Source organism: Nothoprocta perdicaria, unplaced genomic scaffold (assembly GCF_003342845.1).
Source record: "Nothoprocta perdicaria isolate Ctin4 unplaced genomic scaffold, notPer1 scaffold_124, whole genome shotgun sequence".
Lineage (NCBI taxonomy): Eukaryota > Metazoa > Chordata > Aves > Tinamiformes > Tinamidae > Nothoprocta > Nothoprocta perdicaria.
Window position 1 is genome coordinate 1,068,979 of NW_020454361.1, and position 16,966 is coordinate 1,085,944.

Genomic DNA, 16,966 nt, shown 5'->3' on the forward strand with positions numbered 1-16,966 from the left:
GGGGCGGCGCCGCGCGCCCATTGGCCGAAGCGCCTCGGGTGGGCGCACGCCATTGGGGCCCCGGAAGGGGGACCGCGCGCTGATTGGTGGGTTTCAAAGCGCCAGCGGGGCGCAGAGCGGCGCGGGGGGAGCGCCCGGGGCCGCCACAGCCCCGCCGCAGGGCCGGGCTCGCTCGGGAAGCGGGAGCGGGGCGGCCGCTCCCCCGGCTCGCYCCTTTCCGCAGGGGCAGGCGAGGGAACAGGGCACCCAGCGCCAACCCCGGCCCCGGCCCGGCCCGACCCGCGCGGCAGCGCAGCACAGAGCAGCCCTTGGTGAAATAACTTTATTTCGTGTGATACACAGCTGTGGTGGGACAGTCCATAGTCATAGTAATAGTCACACTTACTCGGCTAACAGCTAGAGACAGCGGGGCCAGAGACACACACTACTGTACACACCCACAGAGAAGACAGCGGGACGTGAACTATTTCATACCGCTAGTTACCCCCCTCCCCCCCGCCACCGACGGACCCCCCCTCTCCCTCCCGCCCGTCCCGGCCCGTCCCCCCGCAGTCCAGCGACTCAGAACAACACGACAGCAGCGGCAGGGCCCACCTGCCTGTGAGGAGGGGACAGCAACAGCCGCCCCGGGCGGACACGCACACAGCGACAGGACAGCAGCACTTCCCACACCAAGGGCTATGTACAGGGGAGGGCGCCGAGCGGCCCCGGCGCAGGGCGCGGGCAGGGGACGCTCGGGGGCCGGGGGGGACACATCCCGGGGAGGGCAGACACGAGCGCGGGCGGACGCCGCGGTGGCGGGCGCTGCGTTGGCGGCTCCCTCCCCGTGACAYGAGCTCTGCGGCTCCCAAGGGCAGCAGGCCGGTGAGCGGCGGGGCGTTGAACCGGGCTGGCGTCAGCCTCCCAAGGCTGCCGTTCCCTGCTGCGCCCTGCTCGTGCAGGGAGCTCCCCGGGCGCCTTGGCACAGGCCGGGCCCGCGGGCGGCTTAGAGCCGCCTGCTCGTGTTCGCCCTGGCCGTGGAGAAACCTGCTGACTTCTGGGGGGGCTGGACGGACAAGAGGATCTCACTACGGGTCCTGAAGAGCTCTATTAAAGTAGCTGGAAACTAGGGGTACAGAGCAGGGGGCAAATGAAAATATTCCTGAAAGCTGGAGGTTGAGAAATGACTCCACAACCCCGTCAGCAGAGCACATTCCTCTACCGCCAGGTCTGGCAATGCATCCACACTACTCCTCATTTCAGCTCTGACAGGTTTTCAGCAGTGAAACGGCTGCTACACCCCCTCCCCTGCCCCACGGCCTGCTAGGAGGGGCSAGGAGCTGGATGCAGGGCAGGATCTCACTGAGCAGCCACCTGGATGAGGAAGCAGCCGGCCCTCACCAACRCTCCATCTGCGGCAGCTCAAGAAGCTCCCAGCCTCCGGGAGGAGCAACAGAAGACAGGACGGGAGCCCCAACAGCACCAGTGATGCCCAGGGCAGATACTGCCGCTGTAGCGAGGATTTCCAGGGGGCTGTTTGCTGCCAACAGACAGGACTGCCCTATGGATCTCTTCCCACTCAACCTCACACTGCCTCTGCACCCTTTCCTCCCACCACGCAGCCAATGCACCAACATCCTCAGGAAGATGGGAAGAAATTCCAGGTGAAGGGAGCGATCTGYGGGATGTGTCTGCCACAGGAATGGGAGCAACCAGGCCCAAGCCAGGGGAGATGGGGGAGCTTCTAGTGTTTTGTGTCACATGAGGGGCTGAGCRTAGGGCAAACCTTCAAAGGTGAGCACGAGTTAGCCAAGGCCATCCGCAGGGAGGAGAAACTGAGCGGCGACTACTGCCGTGTGTGCCCTGCAGGAAGCAAAGCCTAGGAACAGATCACCTGCGCCGCCAAAGAAAAGGCGAGGCCAAGTCAGACCGTGACGAGGTAAAAGGAGTAGCCGTTAAAAAGAGGAAGTAGGAATGTAGGGCAGAATGAGACTGCTGGAGTGGACGGGGAAGGAGTTAAGAGGAAGGGGGAAAGCCCACCCCCAAAATTTGCTTTTGTTTTCCCTTACTTGGTGGCTTTTTCATTGCATTCACAAAAAAGAGATCTATCTGAGCAGAGAGACTCAAAGTGGAGAGAGAAATAGAGTGAGTGTGTGTAAAGGGCACTACAGTGCCAAAGTGCAACAACATAAAAAATAAAACTGAAAGACAGGACACTCATTCTGCACTCGGGGCTCATACCATGCAGTAAGAAGGGCGGCCGGGGCTGCTCCCCACCAGTAAAGAGGGAGTTCACTCGCTTAGTAGGTTGTTTTCAGCCCACGAAGTAGGTTTGCCTAGGCAATGAGCAGTGATGTTCTTCCGTGAGACTGGCCGGGTGGGGAATGTGCTGCTACACAACGGGCTGTTAGCAGGAGCAGCCGCTCTCCGTTACTGGCTGCTCAGGAGGTTTCTCTAGTTTGATGTCAATCACTGGAGGAGACGAGTTAAGGAAGTCACCGGCTTCAAGAGAGGGTGAGTAGAGACTAGGGAAACTGATTGCCTTGGCCTCCTCTGGTGCCACGGGAAGACCAGGCTTCACAAAACAAGAAGCCAGGCTTCCAATTAAAAAGGGTACAGACCCTTACATGCAATCCAAACATGACCTTAAACACAGCCTTGATGCTGYTGGCCCTAACATATGGAAGGGGCAACAGCAGCAATGTGTTTAAGGGAGAGGCAGAACTGAGGRATCAATTATACTTGCCATTTCCGATACTGGCTGAACTGCCTCAAACAGCACCTGCTCCTCCTGCTCCAGCTCTCAGCCTGGCATATTTTGCCAATTGTTAATTTAGAACGAGCTGTTTGGTAAATATGGATGCTATGGAATTCATCTAGCCTTTTAAACAGGCAAAATATGGCAAATTGCTGTCACAGTCACCCGCACGCTCTGTGACTAGGTGCATGCAGCATGCGAAACACTGCAGAGTATTCAGTGGTTTCAGCGACAGCCTGTCTTGTGAAGATGACTACCCTCAGAAGTCATGGATCTGGCTTCTTAGCCTGTTTAGAGTTGGTATGAAAATAGTTTAAAAAGCAAAACAAAACTGAGCTGAACAGACTGATAAGTTAAAAGCACTGCAGTAACTTTTCTCCTACCATTCTGAAAACTTGGCAGCTCTCCGTTCCCGGTTAAGTACAGATGCTCTAGCAAGAGCAGCACGTACCTTGTCTGGACAGGATGATTAGTAAAAGCAGTGGATTGGATATGTCAGGAGAGCAAACAGGGCTACCTTGTAGCAGTATAAAAAGAGGCAAATTCTAAAGCATTCTGAAACTATGCAAATTTTGTCCTTAAACAGACAAGATTAAGGGGAGAAAGCAAAACTTGCCCTTGCAGTTACAAATTGCAAGTAGGGTCTTAATCCGTGTGCACAGGTAACCACACTTTACCAGCCATCCCAGCCAYGTGTCTGCAAAACCCCAGAACACCAATAAACACAGTGTACCAAAAAGGTGGCAAGTCCAACCTGACAAAAAGGTAATTGCCAAATCCTACAAGGAGAGGAAAGTTACTGAAAAGAAAGCAAGGATACTGTCTTCTTTGCTCTTCTCTGGTGTGCTGTCCATGCCAGGTAAGGCAGCAGCCACACGACGGAAAAGCTGAAAAGCAACAAGTGGAAAGCTTGTTAGAAAGACTGCATTGCTTATAAGACATTGCTTATGTCTTATATTGCTTATTGTTTATAGTATATAAGATATTGCTTATGTCACCTATAAGCAGAATGACTGGCTCAAGGGGGCTGCATCTAAGCTAAGAATGATTTGCTGGAGCTGGGAAGGACTAGCCTATCCCCATATGAAACAGACAGTGCTTTTGTGCAATTTTTCAAGATGATGCCTAGAGCTCCTCCTGCTGACACTAAAACAGCAGCAAACACAAATTGGATAATGCCAGGAATRTGTGGTAGACAGAACTGTAGAAAACTGTATTTTTCACTTGGAAAACTAGAGGAAGGAACTTGATTAGAGCCAGACGGTGACGCTCTTTCTCAAAGTACTTTGGCAAGGGCTTATCATCTACCTTTAGAAACTGTATTACAGGGAAAAATCAAACCACTGAGGTACCAGCAAGGCTCTGCAGTTAATGTTTTCTCTCAACTCCTTCAGTCWCAGAAGTTCTCACTACTAACATTGTTTTATTTGGCATGCAGGTAAGCTAGAATCAAAAACTAAATCCAATTATCTCCATACGAGTTTAAAACCACTCCCTCTCCCCTACAGAAATAACCCCCTAAGGCCACTGTGCTGGCCTTTGAACCCGCTGGTGGGCTGCAACTGTTCAGTTCATATCCCAGCTGGGTGACTTCCTGACACCCGCAGTAGTTAAGCTCCCTGCGAATGACTGAGTCCTACAGCTGCCTTATTGCCCAAGTTRTGTCATGCTTCAGAATAAAGTTTCCTGAACTGAAAAGGAAGGCGGGGAACCCAAGCTCACAGCAAGAAGCAATGGGCAGAAGTAGAAAYGGAGAACAGAAAACCCCAGCTATTCTATGGCTCTGTGTTTTTCCTACCAGGCTTGAAAACGGAATCAGGAATTTCTACTGTGGTGCATCGGTACACACTATCAGYCTGACTGCCGTCAACACTCATTTTAGAGAACACTGCATTAACTGTACACAAAAGCAAAGGGAATATACAGAATTATCTTTGACATGCTGCACTAGATAGTGACATTCCTGTCCCTCAGCAAATTCCATTTTTAGATTCTCCTTCCTTTCAAGGTAGAGAAGTTTGCTTAGCTTTAGCTGCAAGCACTGGTCATTAGGCAAGGAGSATTTCAAGACCTGAGACAGGCAACAGGTAAATATATCTGCTGGAGCATGAACTGTAAGCAGAAACTTACTCCTCCTCGCTACAGCTCAGTGAAGTACAGATTTACTGATCTTTAAAACATAACATAGATCTACCTGTTTCACATTGTATCCAGTCTTCGCACTGGTCTCAATAAACATCACATTCAGCTCTTTGGCTCTTTGTTCACCTTCTTCTGTAGTGATTTGCCTGAACAAAGGAGCAAACAGAAGCAAAAAGACAGAAAAGAGGGACAGGAACAATTAGAGACAGTTGTGTCCGAGACATTTTTCAAACACAGGGCCTCTTCACCACCCGTTACAAGAGCCTACAATGTACAAACAGGGACGTCAGGATCTTTAAGGCCCCCAAATTCCTCATTAGATCCCGGGAAGGAAGGAAACAATCTCAGGTTAGTAGTTCAGGAAAAACCTCTATCATGCCCATTAATGAAAGGATCATCAGCACAGGATGAAGCTTGCGTAGAACATTTGAGTCTCATTCACAGCACCCTCAAGAGAAAAGACGAATCCCCATTAGCTGCACCTGATGCAAAAAGCAGTTTCCCAAAAGTCAAGAGGAGGGAACTCCGTGAGATTATAGAGAGACGTCAGAAAGGCTCCAGCAGCAAGAGCAGTGCAAGAGCAAGTGCTCTGCTGCTGCTTGCGGGAAAGCACCTGCGAATGCGCCGCTCCTCAGCACCCTGTACATACCTGTGTCACATTATATCCTGCTTTAGCACTGCGTTCAATATACATCATATTCAGTTCTTGGGCTTTTCTCTCACCCTCCTCTATAGAAACCTGTCTATAGTAATGAGAACAAATCACAGAAAAGAAAAACCAAAGCAAAGAAAAAGAGTCCAAAAATGGCAAAAAAAAAAAAAAAAAAGTAGAAAAAACTGCGACCAACTGAAGTAATATTAGCAGGAAAGCTAGACTTAACCGGGCCTGCCAAATAAAAGCAGTGCTATTACCAGTTAAACTTTTCAACCATGTTTGACAGAACTTAACTTTCACCATCACTTGGTCTTTACCGCAGTACGAATGGTTTCTTGTGGACTCTACTAAATTTCAGAAAACACAATCAGTCTCGTGACTGGTGCATAGTCTGGTCCAGTCTTAAAAGACCCTGTATTCAGCTTGTTATGAATCTCTTTCAAAAGCAACAATCCACAGGAAAGACAAGGAGGCTTCCTTTAGCGAGAGCCTGTGCAGACCACYGGAGGTGAATATGCGTCCTAAATTCTAGGCTAGTCCAGGACTGCTGTCACTTACATTAATACAAAAGGAAGGCCTGCTGCCAACTGTGATGCAAACAAGTGTATTTAACTATGATACCAACAAGTCTTTAGTTGCCTTATTCTTATGGCAACACCAGACAAACCATCCTGCACCTCTCCAATCTAAGGCAGCAACTATCTTTCTTTCCCCCCCTTTTTTTTTTAAATTTAATTTTTTTTTTTTTAATTATTATAAAGCCTCAAATCTAATCTCCAGGCCACTCTGGAAGCTGTAGTTATTCCCTGCTCCCAGGAGGGCATAAGAGATGCTAACTGAGCTGACTTCAGTAGAACAACTTCTCAGATTCTGCTCAGATGATTTTATAAACTGATTTTGAGCAGTGACCAGGCTGCTCTGAATTTTTACCAACTGGGTTTCTTTATCCAAGTCATCTATACACCTTTACCTACTTAGGAAGCTCTAAAAACTACATTTTCCCMAAAATTCTCAAGTGCTTTTCACAGGATACTTAGAGTCAGGGAAAGCCAAATAGTTGTCAATACTGAAGTGGTCCAGCTGGTAGACAAACCCATTTCCGCAAGGATCGGCAGCACAAAGACTACACTCAATATCTAATTTCGTTTTCCCCTTTCTCAAACCACATACCAGGAATAGAACCTATCCTCTTCCTGCTAGACAAAGCAAACTACAAGCTAACAGTGTGGCTTGTACTGAGACAAAGGAGGAAGAACAGTGGTACTAATTTGGGCAGCCCAAGATGCTGGATATCCTCTCTCACTTGATCAACACCAAAACCACAGCGGAAAAAYGATGAGAGCACATTTTAAAGCAGTAAAATAAGGTTTAGAATGTAAAAGGTGACAGCACCTGTAAAGAAACATGCAGATCCTTATTAGGCCCATCGTGCCAAGAAACAAGCTGGCCACTCGGGTATCAGTGCAGTTTTTGATAACGCTTTTAATTTCCATCTGTAAGACTTTTCAGACTGTCTTTCAATCAGAAGCGTGTCATAAACTGCCAAAGGTTACGCTTTTGATTTTCTAAAAGTACTTAACTGTGAGATCCAGGTGTTTCCCATTTCTGCCTTTTTTACATGATTTCTTTTGTGACAGTTAAAAAATTCTCACTACTTCAATGCTTCCTATGTTCTACAGATTAAACCATACRGTTTCCATGCCAGAATAACCAGCATATCTGAAATGATTCAGTTCAAAGGGCTGTAAGGAATTGTGTGAATTATTCTCATCATTCCTTTGAATGAATTCTCATCATTCCTTTGCCAACTGTTACTGAAGCTATTCACTAAAATGAAGACTTTCTCAGTCTGCACGACTGAGAGTTTTAAAACTGAAATGCTCTGACATCTCAAGACAGTGAATCTCTGTGGCTTTAAGAATTTAATTCACTTCTCCCATCTCTTGGGGAAATCACTAATCTAGCTTCCCCTCACACTTCATTGTATCGATTTATGCTACATGGAATAAGAAATTTATGCACAGATGGAAACCTTCTAGATGCATACTACTACATTGTCATGTTGTATTTTATAAAAACTTTAAGAAAAAACTTTACTATAATATTTTAGATTTGCAGATGCAGAAAAAGTCATGTAAATATGACCACGGAAAAAAAGGCACTGCTTGTAAAGATATCTTTCTGGCTTTATCTCAGCTCAAAAAGGAAAATAAAAAGAGGTACTCTATGAGAAAGATGGCACAGAGAGATATTTAAGTATCATTCCAAGTGTTAGAAGAAAAAGGACTTGTTATATCATAAACTATTTGTAGAATAACAGAATAATTTTGCATATTCTGACATCAGAAATCCAAATACCATTACAAGCTATTTATACTTCTTTCTTTTGAAGACAGACAAGTTGGCCAGTTCCCCACTTCTACTGGTGACAGCAAAAGGAGCAGCAGCTCCCCATCGTTACCTCTTGTCTGCCAGATCAGTCTTATTCCCCACCAGCATGATGATGACATCGCTTCCTCTCTCTGTTCGAACATCATCAATCCACTTGGAGGTTTGCTGGAAAGAATTCAAATCTGYAGGGGCAAAATAAATTGAGAATGTTGAGGATAAAGTTTCTTATAAGTGAGGAAGAATGCTTATGAAAGCGGCCATGCCTCTAACCCCCGTGTTTCTCCGAGTCTTCCCACACCATATAAAACAACCTACACATCTACCCAGAGAGAAAAAAAAGGGAAGAAAGGAAGAAAAAAAACAAACTGTTTCTAATGTTAATTATTGCAGAACTTCTGGCCGTGATATACCAGTTCTGTTTACATGTAGTACTTGAAAATAATGAGACACCAAAGCATCACTCACTTGTAATGTCATAGACTACCACAGCAATGGTGGAGTCGCGGATGTAGCTGGGAATGAGACTGCGGAACCGCTCCTGGCCTGCTGTGTCCCAAAGCTGCAGCCGAACCTGCTGGTACCAGGCCAGGGAGARCAGAGAGACAGCGAGAGAGAAAAGAAAGGAGGAAACTGTCCTTTAGAGAAAAGGCCATTTCTAGAATTCACTGCATGCAGCTCAACCTGAGAAGCTGAGACTGTCCTTGTTAACTAGCTCCCAACATCCAAGATGCACACGAGCTGGCTTTGCTGCTCGCCAGTTTATAGAAAACGCATTTTCATTACCTCCTTTGTTGCCTAGAGAACCTGCTATTCCCCCAGTCAGCTCATCCCTAAGAGCTCTACAGTGTGGCTACACCCCAATTAGCGCTGCTAGTGCTGGCTAACGAGCAATGTGGAGCTGCTCTCTCCTCAGCCGGGACTAGGCCTGGTCCCCCAAAGCACTCCCAACCTGCAGGCTCAGGTCAAAGCTCTAAGGGCAATTCCCATGGGACAGACATGCAGGTTCCTCAGCACAGACACCAAGTGGCAAAAGAGCATCCAGAAGGTGGTAATGGGGACTTTCACACCAGATTAAGGCGATCAATAACTTARGCTGTGGCAAACAAAAGCTAATGCTGCAAACCAAGGGCCCCACGAGACACAAAGGGCACTGGTGCCCCCTTCCAGATGAGGGCAAGAATCAGAAACAAGCTTCAAAATCTGTATGAGAGAGATGCAATTTGATCTCCAGCACCAGAGCTGTGCCCAAAATACAGACTGAGCTATTATATGACAGCTCTAAAGTCTGAAGGTTTATTTCTCTTCTTTCACATATCTTCTAACCCACATCTTGCGCATACACTAAAGTAATAACAACTATTATATCCACACAATGCTGGAACTTGTTATTTGAAACAGAAATGGTTGAGAAACACCCAGTTACCACAACAAATGCTAAACAAAAGCTTTTAACAATGAGTAATTGGGATCGATGCCATTTTCATCCAAGTGGTCATTCCACACAGCTGGCTGCACTAGCGCTACAGTCAGAAAGCAAGATTGCTATTAACATTGYGAGTGGCCACAAGTTTCATACAAGRGTGGATATTTGCTCCCAAAATAATCCGTCTGGATTATATGAATTAAGTAAGAAGTTCTCACAAAGCTAATCACTCAGCCATGAGGGAGAGCAGCTTTTTATATTTAGAGCATCTGTTAAAATGGGAGCTTGCAGGAGACTGCTGTATAAGGGAAAGTTGTTTAAGAAGGACCAATATTTATTTTGCTTGGAAGAGCAATCTGAACAGGAGCTGGGCAGAGCACATGTCTGCAAAGCATCTTGCTACAAACACATTCAAAACAGGTACCTACATCCAAATATCCGCACTGCTGCTGCCACCAACGTTCAGTACAGTTAGCGCTTATAGCTGCAGCAGTTAGTTCCTATGAATTGTTCTCTTCATTTTGGAGACAACCTTGATTACATTAGCAAGGAGGGCTCTTCAGAATCCCATGGAAAAGCTCCAGAATCTCCAGATTCTCCAGAATCCCAGGAATGAACTCCTAGCATGTGGACAATACTACACCAGTGCCGGCAGATCAGATCAGCCTATTCTCCTCCCACAGAGTTTACCAAGCTTGAAGTTTAAATGCTCCAAGCTTCATGTGCATGATCAAAATTGCAACTAATGCAAATATTACAGACCTGGAAAAAAAGCTGATGATCTGGTAGTGAAGGGTCAAGGGAAATCTATTCTGGAGGTACTATAAAGGCACCTTGAAGAGACCCAGGAACGGGAGTCAGCTGCAATGCTCCTTTAGCCTCTGTTTTCCAGAAGTCAGAGCTGTTGCACAGGCATTTTTTGGAGAGAAAAATACAACCCTCACAAACCAGATACCTTGCTAAGAACAGCTCTAGTCCAGTAAGCTGAAGGTCTTCAATCAAGAGCCAAGTACTGAAAGTCGATGAAYATAGGCCTTTCTAATGGTATAGAAAACTAAATCCATGAGCATGTTGTGAGATTTAAAAGCCTCTCACTGGCTAAGAGGAGACAAAAGAGTAGTAATAAGAAATGCATTAACAGTCTGATCTTTTCAGATAATTTCAAGGCATGATGAGATCAGCCATCCCTAAATCATTTCTGATAGGTCTGAAAACTTAAAGAACAGCCCAGACTGATGGATTTTTCAACTTGTCTGGGTAAACAGCATCCTTTACCTGTCCTGACAGAGGGACAAAAAAAGCACCAACTCTTGTTGCTGGACACTCTGTCTCATCTAGATCTGTTCGCAAAATAAATCATGTGCACATCTTGTTGCTCCTCAATTCCCAAACAGACCAGTTTTATATTTTCATTTTGCTCCGAGTCAGAACTCCTTCCCAAGACAAATTCTTAAGCTACAGGACTAAACCACTGAATTATTTGCCTTTACTGCCTAAGAAAAACGTAACAGAATTTCACAATTACCTGTTAAGCATTTCTGTTTATCAAAGTGCAGTAAAACCCAGATCTGTAAAGACCCACTATAATCTAGAACTTGTGGCAAAATAAAAGTGGGCCAGAGGTTTTTCATCTGTGCCATGCTATTTACTTAGATATAAATCCTGATATAAATCCTGCATGCAAATCCACACTGACACTGTAGCTTATCTAAAGAAAAGAGATTGAGCGGAATCAATAACAAGAACTTATAATGAAATAATTTTCATATCCTATTTTATACTTAAACTCTCCAGTCAAGAGTTGCAGAAGAGGCATCCAAGTTTGTTCATTCTTTAGATCTTATGGTAATTATAAATTTGTCCCTTCTATTTCAGAAGTTCTCTGGTGGCTTGTATGAACAGTAAGCTCTCATCTCCAGTGAAAGGGAAGTTCTGAATCCTCACAAATTTCCAGCTAGTTTTTATTTAAATAGATACTGTGCTGTTTTATACAGTATGATAACGTTTCATTGCTTTAGCATCTGCTGTTGCTACTTTTATTAACTCTCTAGTCATCCAGAACAGCAAATTTTCATTTCAAAGTTAAAATAAATATATAAAACACATCACCAAGGACATACAAGATATAAACCCCATTTACCTACCTGGCAATCCTCTGCATGCCACTTCCAGTTTGAGCTTTGAGATTCCCCAGTTTGTATATCATCAAATGCAGTCACTATTGGGTGTGGGTAAGATGCTCAGCTACTTCCCCTCAGTAAAAGCAGATCCATCCATGAAATCCCTACAGTCCTGGGGCAGAGGGCCTGTCTTAGCTCCCTTCAGAAAGCAGCCTCTTCTGAAAACACCACCACTTGCAGCGTATAAAAGGCACATGTTAACAGCAAGGCCTCTGCCAACACTCAGGCTCAATACCTACTTGTAATGTCAAAGACAATGACAGCCACAGCAGAGTCACGGATGTAGCTGGGAATGAGGCTGCGGAACCTCTCCTGGCCGGCTGTATCCCACAGCTGCAGCCTGATCTGGGAAACGGAAAAGTGCAGGGGAGGAGGGAAGGGAAAGAGCAGGAAAATGGAGAACAAAACCAAAACTCAAGTGAAATAAAAAGAAAAAAAATTGCAACGCAAAAATAACCCAACAAAAGGAAAGCTAAAATGGAATAAAAGTATGAAAAGAGCCAACGACACTTCTAGCCCCAACCTTGTGGCAGCATTGGCCTAACATGTCAGAGAAGCCTCCCTCCCTCCACAAGCCCATTCATCCAGCTCGTGCACACAAAGCTACTCCTTTTTGAAAGGAAAGCAAAATATTCCTAACATATCTCCTAGCACCATCCACTGATGGAAACAAGTATACGTACCTCAGTGCACCCTGCCATGTCAGGATTCTAGCTACAATGATTATACAAGCAGACTGTGATCACACCTAATTGTAAGGACTAGATCACTCAGCTACTAATTAATCCACTGGAAAGCCTGATGTGAAGTGCTGAAACATAACAGCGAGGTACAAGCCAGGACAGCAGAAATCCTCTAGATAGGCTTATCTTGTACTTAAGCCCAGCAAGTCTAAGAAGGTACCTCACCACAGACAGGAAAGCACTATGCAGCCTTTCATAAGTGAGGCTGTAGCTGAAACACAAGTGTCAGGGAGTGAGGATGGGGCTTCTCAMGGCACGAATTCACTCAGTGCCAGAGCTCCCACAGTACTAGCAAAAATGCTGTAGCTGACACAACAGCAGGGCATGGGAGTCTACCCAGAGCTAATTTTGAAGAATTTCACATATTTTGGTTGCTTCTGATGCCTAATATGGGCTACTCAAGATGTATTGAAAGCAAACGATCTGCATAGGTGTATTTTAAGGGAGACATACATCAGTCGTGCCAAAGCATACGTTGCAGTTACGGATTTATTCAAGCATTGCTTCATTTCAAGCCTGACAGTCAAAGCCTACTATAAAATAACAGCACTAACCTTATCTGAGAGATTACTTTAGTATCTGAATTTTCTTAGCTTCTCTGCTGGTATTTTTCCTTCATCTATATTCAGGACTTCYGTTATAGAAGGACAGGCTGTTTAAGGGCCAACAGCATGGCAAGCATTTGAAAGAAGGGTATTTTCTGGATAGCAAGTCAGTAGATGACAAAAAACCACAAAAGGTCAAGACTACCCTTGAGAATTAAGGACTATTGCAAAGAATATACAGGTATTCCAGTTTGCCTTCAGAGGTGTCAAGCAGCATTCCCAAGATTTTTTTTCCCCTTCTACTACTGCTAGTGCAGTTGGAGAACATTATCAAAGTCGTTTCTTCCATTCAAAGTCTAAGCAATTTTCTTAACAGGGAATCACTGTAAGATGGCAGAGAAGCAATGGGAAAAGCCACTGTACTCACTGGGCTGAGAGTTCTTCTGAAGCAACACAAAACTTGTACCACACCTCTGACCCCCAAACAGGTCCATCCTCGGCCAACACTAAAACTAGCAAWGAGGCAATTACTACTGAAAATGAACTAATGAAAAGGCAAATAATGAAAAACAGAGGAAAGGGATGTGAGGAGCCTCTAAGCAAAGAGGATTCTCATGAAAACTAAATCCAAAATTGCTTTACAGTAAGCCAGAATTAAGTTATCGCATGCTTTTTTTAACAAGGAGTTGCTCTGCCACCACTGGTAAACCTGAATGATTTCAGAACTCAGAACTACCTTGGGCCTATTCGCACCCACTTACACTGACAACTCCAGAGGCAGAGCTGCAAATCCTACGAGCAAACTACATCTCTGGAACACAGAGCAGACAGCCCACTCCCCAACTTTGCATGAAGGGTTTTGACTACAGTCTTGATGCAACAAAAATTACTAAGTATCAGGAAAAAAAAGGGACTGGGTCAACAGCTTGATTCAAACACAAGAAAAGCATTCAAGGAGCAAGAATTAGGCGAGCAGGCCACTGTCTCAAGGGCTGTCCCCCCGAGGGCTGCGGGGGGACTCGAGCAGCAGCGGGGGCGCAGCCAGCGCACGGGCAGGCGCAGCTGGGGCGGCACTGCCACGCCATCCYGGCGTGGACGCCTCGCTTACCGTGCGATCTTCAAGATACATGGTTTTTGACAGGAAATCAATTCCAATGGTTGCCTGAAAAGCAAAAAAAAAAAGCATCAGTAACAGCAACTTGCCTTCCATCTCTGCAAGACAGATTGTTCTATGCAGTGTCTCAAAAAAACGGTCAAAAGCTCACAATTAAGCTCTTCGAGTCATTTTGCTTCAATATAGTTAATAAAGAAATGAGCAGCATGGGTATCTGCCCCATCTTGAGCTCACTCTTCAAATACTTCTCAGCTGCAGAAGATCCCTTGAGTTTCTCGTTCTACCTCTCAAACATTCATGCATCTTAGCAGAGATCATATCAGAACTGGCATCTCCCTCCCATCTGCAGCGATTCAGTCTAGTAAGAATTCTATTAGAAACAACCAAAAGGCAGAGCAAACATTATTTCAAATACTGCTGAGAAATCACACGCATAAATTGTGGGTGACTGTGCTGAAACCTAAGACGTGAGGTCTGTTTTGAGAACCCTCTTTCCCTTCAGTGAGATTCAGAGGTTTCATTTCCCTAACAGCTCTTCCAAGTCTCCTCCCATCCACATTCCCATCGCTGTAACGCAGTTCTGGTGCAGAGACATTTGGAGGAATTCACTAAGTGAAGACATATTAAGCATTTCCCTGGCACTTAAGCTAAGCAGGTGTCCTAGTCCATTATAACTCAGGGAAAGCAGACAGGATACTGATGTAACAGATTTAAGTGTAGTATTTTAAGGGCCTTATATATTTAGTATTATGCAACAAACAGACGGCATATACACTGCTCTGGAAGGCCTCCATCAGAACACAAACCTCTTAAGATGAGAGGAGATCACAACACTCAATTTCTGCAGCTAGTACTAATTTTGAGGAGTCCTATTTTCTGCAGTTAGGACACAATTTACGACAGCTGCAACAACTACAGAAAAACACAAGAGCACCTTAAAGAAGTCAAAAAGCAGAAGAGGACCCAGTTTCACTGAACAACTTACCCTCTAGACACCCATCTTATCTTCCCTTTTCTATTTGCAGCTTAAAATTATTACAGTTTAAAACCAGTAACTCTTTCTGGCTTGAATTAACAGTGAAAACCATAGTCTCATCTTCCTGGCCCTCGTTTGTTATGAAGCTACCACTTATTTTCTTGAAATATCCAATACTCTCAATGCAACTAGCTCTTCATGAAATACTCGGACTCTGGGATTATCCTAATCCTGTATTCAGCCCTCTCACACATCTTTAGCTTTTAACCTGAAGGTTCCTCAGCCCTACCCTACTCATCCTCAGAATTTCCCTGGCTTTATTCCCTATCTATGGCATTTTAGGTAACAAAAGAAACAAAATCTATATGGACATCTTATCTATTTATCTACGCATCCTGGACTGACTATACTATATAAATGGAAAAACTCTATAAAGACTTTAGAGAGCTAGGAGGACATGAACACAATTCATCTATGGCTGTGTTTCCTGACACTGCTGGATCCATCTCGTCTGGACCATTTCCTTGTGATCCAATCTCAGAAACTAACTTTTTTTTTAACCCTTTCTACTCAACATTCTCACATATGCACACAAGCACCTCAGTCATGTTCTTTTCAGTGTAGAGACACTGTGCATCCTCACATCATACTAGATGCTTGGGCCTAATCACAAAGTCTCGTTTCCATTGCAAGGCACGTTACAACCTCACATGTGATGCTGAATTGACATCTCAGAGAAATGTGTTTGCCCTAGGGATTAAATGCATGTATTTTAATGGTGGGAGTAGATTTGCCTCCTCATTTTTTTTTCAAGAAAGGCTACCACATACCTGGTAAGTATTGTCGAAACTGTCATACATAAACCTGGTGATGAGCGAGGTTTTCCCCACTACAAGAGAAGAGAAACGTTACTTCCATCAGCAGCGGCAGAGGGAGGCCCTGCTTTGGAAAGGGCACTGTGGCAGCCCCGTTCCTCAGAGTTATGTTTCTCATTTAAACCTACTGCCCACTTCCTCCCTCCTGCCACATAACTAGCTAAGAAATTAATTCACATGACAATAWGAGCATACTAAGCCAAATCACTGAAAATAAAAGTATAGGTTAAAAAAAAGAATGAAAACATGGTCTATAATTTGGGTGTGTTGTGATGTACATGGCAATTATTTGTTTGCTCCTTCTTTGAGTATGCAAAGTGGGTTTTTGTTTTCTTTTTTTTTTTTTTTGCTTTTTCCATTTGATACTTATAAAATCACTAAGATCTCTAGCCACAGACATCAAAGGAGGAGGCTACAATGGTCTGGGCACTATTTAGCAATTTAGCACTGGGCACTTTTCTATCTGCATCTGACCAGAAAGAAAGGCAACATTTAAGAGCTAGATCCTGTCTTCAAAACAAGGTTTGAGAGATGACTTTGATGACTTGCCTGAAAGCTTAAATATTTGCAGACAAAGATTAATCAAGAGACTCAGMGCAAGAAACGGAGACCAAAGACAGCATCCCTGTATCCATCTCCGAGTTGGAAGAAACCAAGAAAATAAATCAAAGGAAGTGGATAGAAGTAAACATGGAAAAGGAATAAATCGCCCAGGAAGGTTGTGAAATTGTAAGCACTGGAGATGATTAAAAATGGGTTGGACAAACATCTAATAGCAGCAAAGTTGGTCTTGCCTTGACAAGGCAGGTGAATTGGATGACTCCCAGAAATCCCTTCCTGCCCTACAGGGGCTATAAGCAGTCGGCTAATAGCAAGGTGCCCAGAAGAGTCACCAAGCAAGGGAAGATGCAGTTGCGAAGAAAATATAAAATTCATCCTTACATTACGAGGGCAGGGAAACAAATGGGATTCAACCTCCCAAGAAAAGACAAACCAGAAGGGGTTGCACAATAGTAGCCCTTACAAGCCCTGAGCTTCTGCATCGCTCAGTCCTTGCCCTGGGGCGCACGTGGGGCCAGAGGTGGCCGGAGAGCCCCCGTTCCCTGAGACTGCATCCTGCAGACGCAGCAGGGGAGCCCCCATTCCCTGGGATTGCATCCTGTGGAGGCGGCCGGAGAGCCCCCC

At 45.0% G+C, this 16,966-nt stretch overlaps 2 protein-coding genes across 3 annotated transcripts in view; both read right to left on the reverse strand.

Moving 5' to 3' along the window:
- LOC112960396 (START domain-containing protein 10-like) overlaps positions 1–53 on the reverse strand; it is a 2,539-nt gene extending 2,486 nt beyond the window's left edge. The window contains exon 1 of the mRNA XM_026054635.1: positions 18–53. Coding sequence (XP_025910420.1) covers positions 18–53 — 36 coding nt within the window. The remainder of the gene's footprint in view (positions 1–17) is intronic.
- A 1,013-nt stretch (positions 54–1,066) lies between these two features.
- RAB41 (RAB41, member RAS oncogene family) overlaps positions 1,067–16,966 on the reverse strand; it is a 16,775-nt gene continuing 875 nt past the window's right edge. The window contains exons 2-8 of one of the 2 annotated variants that reach the window (XM_026054621.1): positions 15,737–15,795; positions 13,925–13,978; positions 8,391–8,496; positions 7,996–8,107; positions 4,932–5,025; positions 3,558–3,624; positions 1,067–2,451 (exon numbers count right to left, since the gene is read on the reverse strand). In XM_026054621.1, coding sequence (XP_025910406.1) covers positions 2,387–2,451; positions 3,558–3,624; positions 4,932–5,025; positions 7,996–8,107; positions 8,391–8,496; positions 13,925–13,978; positions 15,737–15,795 — 557 coding nt within the window. In that variant the 3' untranslated portion in view covers positions 1,067–2,386. Of the gene's footprint in view, positions 2,452–3,557; positions 3,625–4,931; positions 5,026–7,995; positions 8,108–8,390; positions 8,497–11,767; positions 11,874–13,924; positions 13,979–15,736; positions 15,796–16,966 lie in introns of both variants that reach the window. The other variant, XM_026054622.1, reaches the window with a different exon arrangement.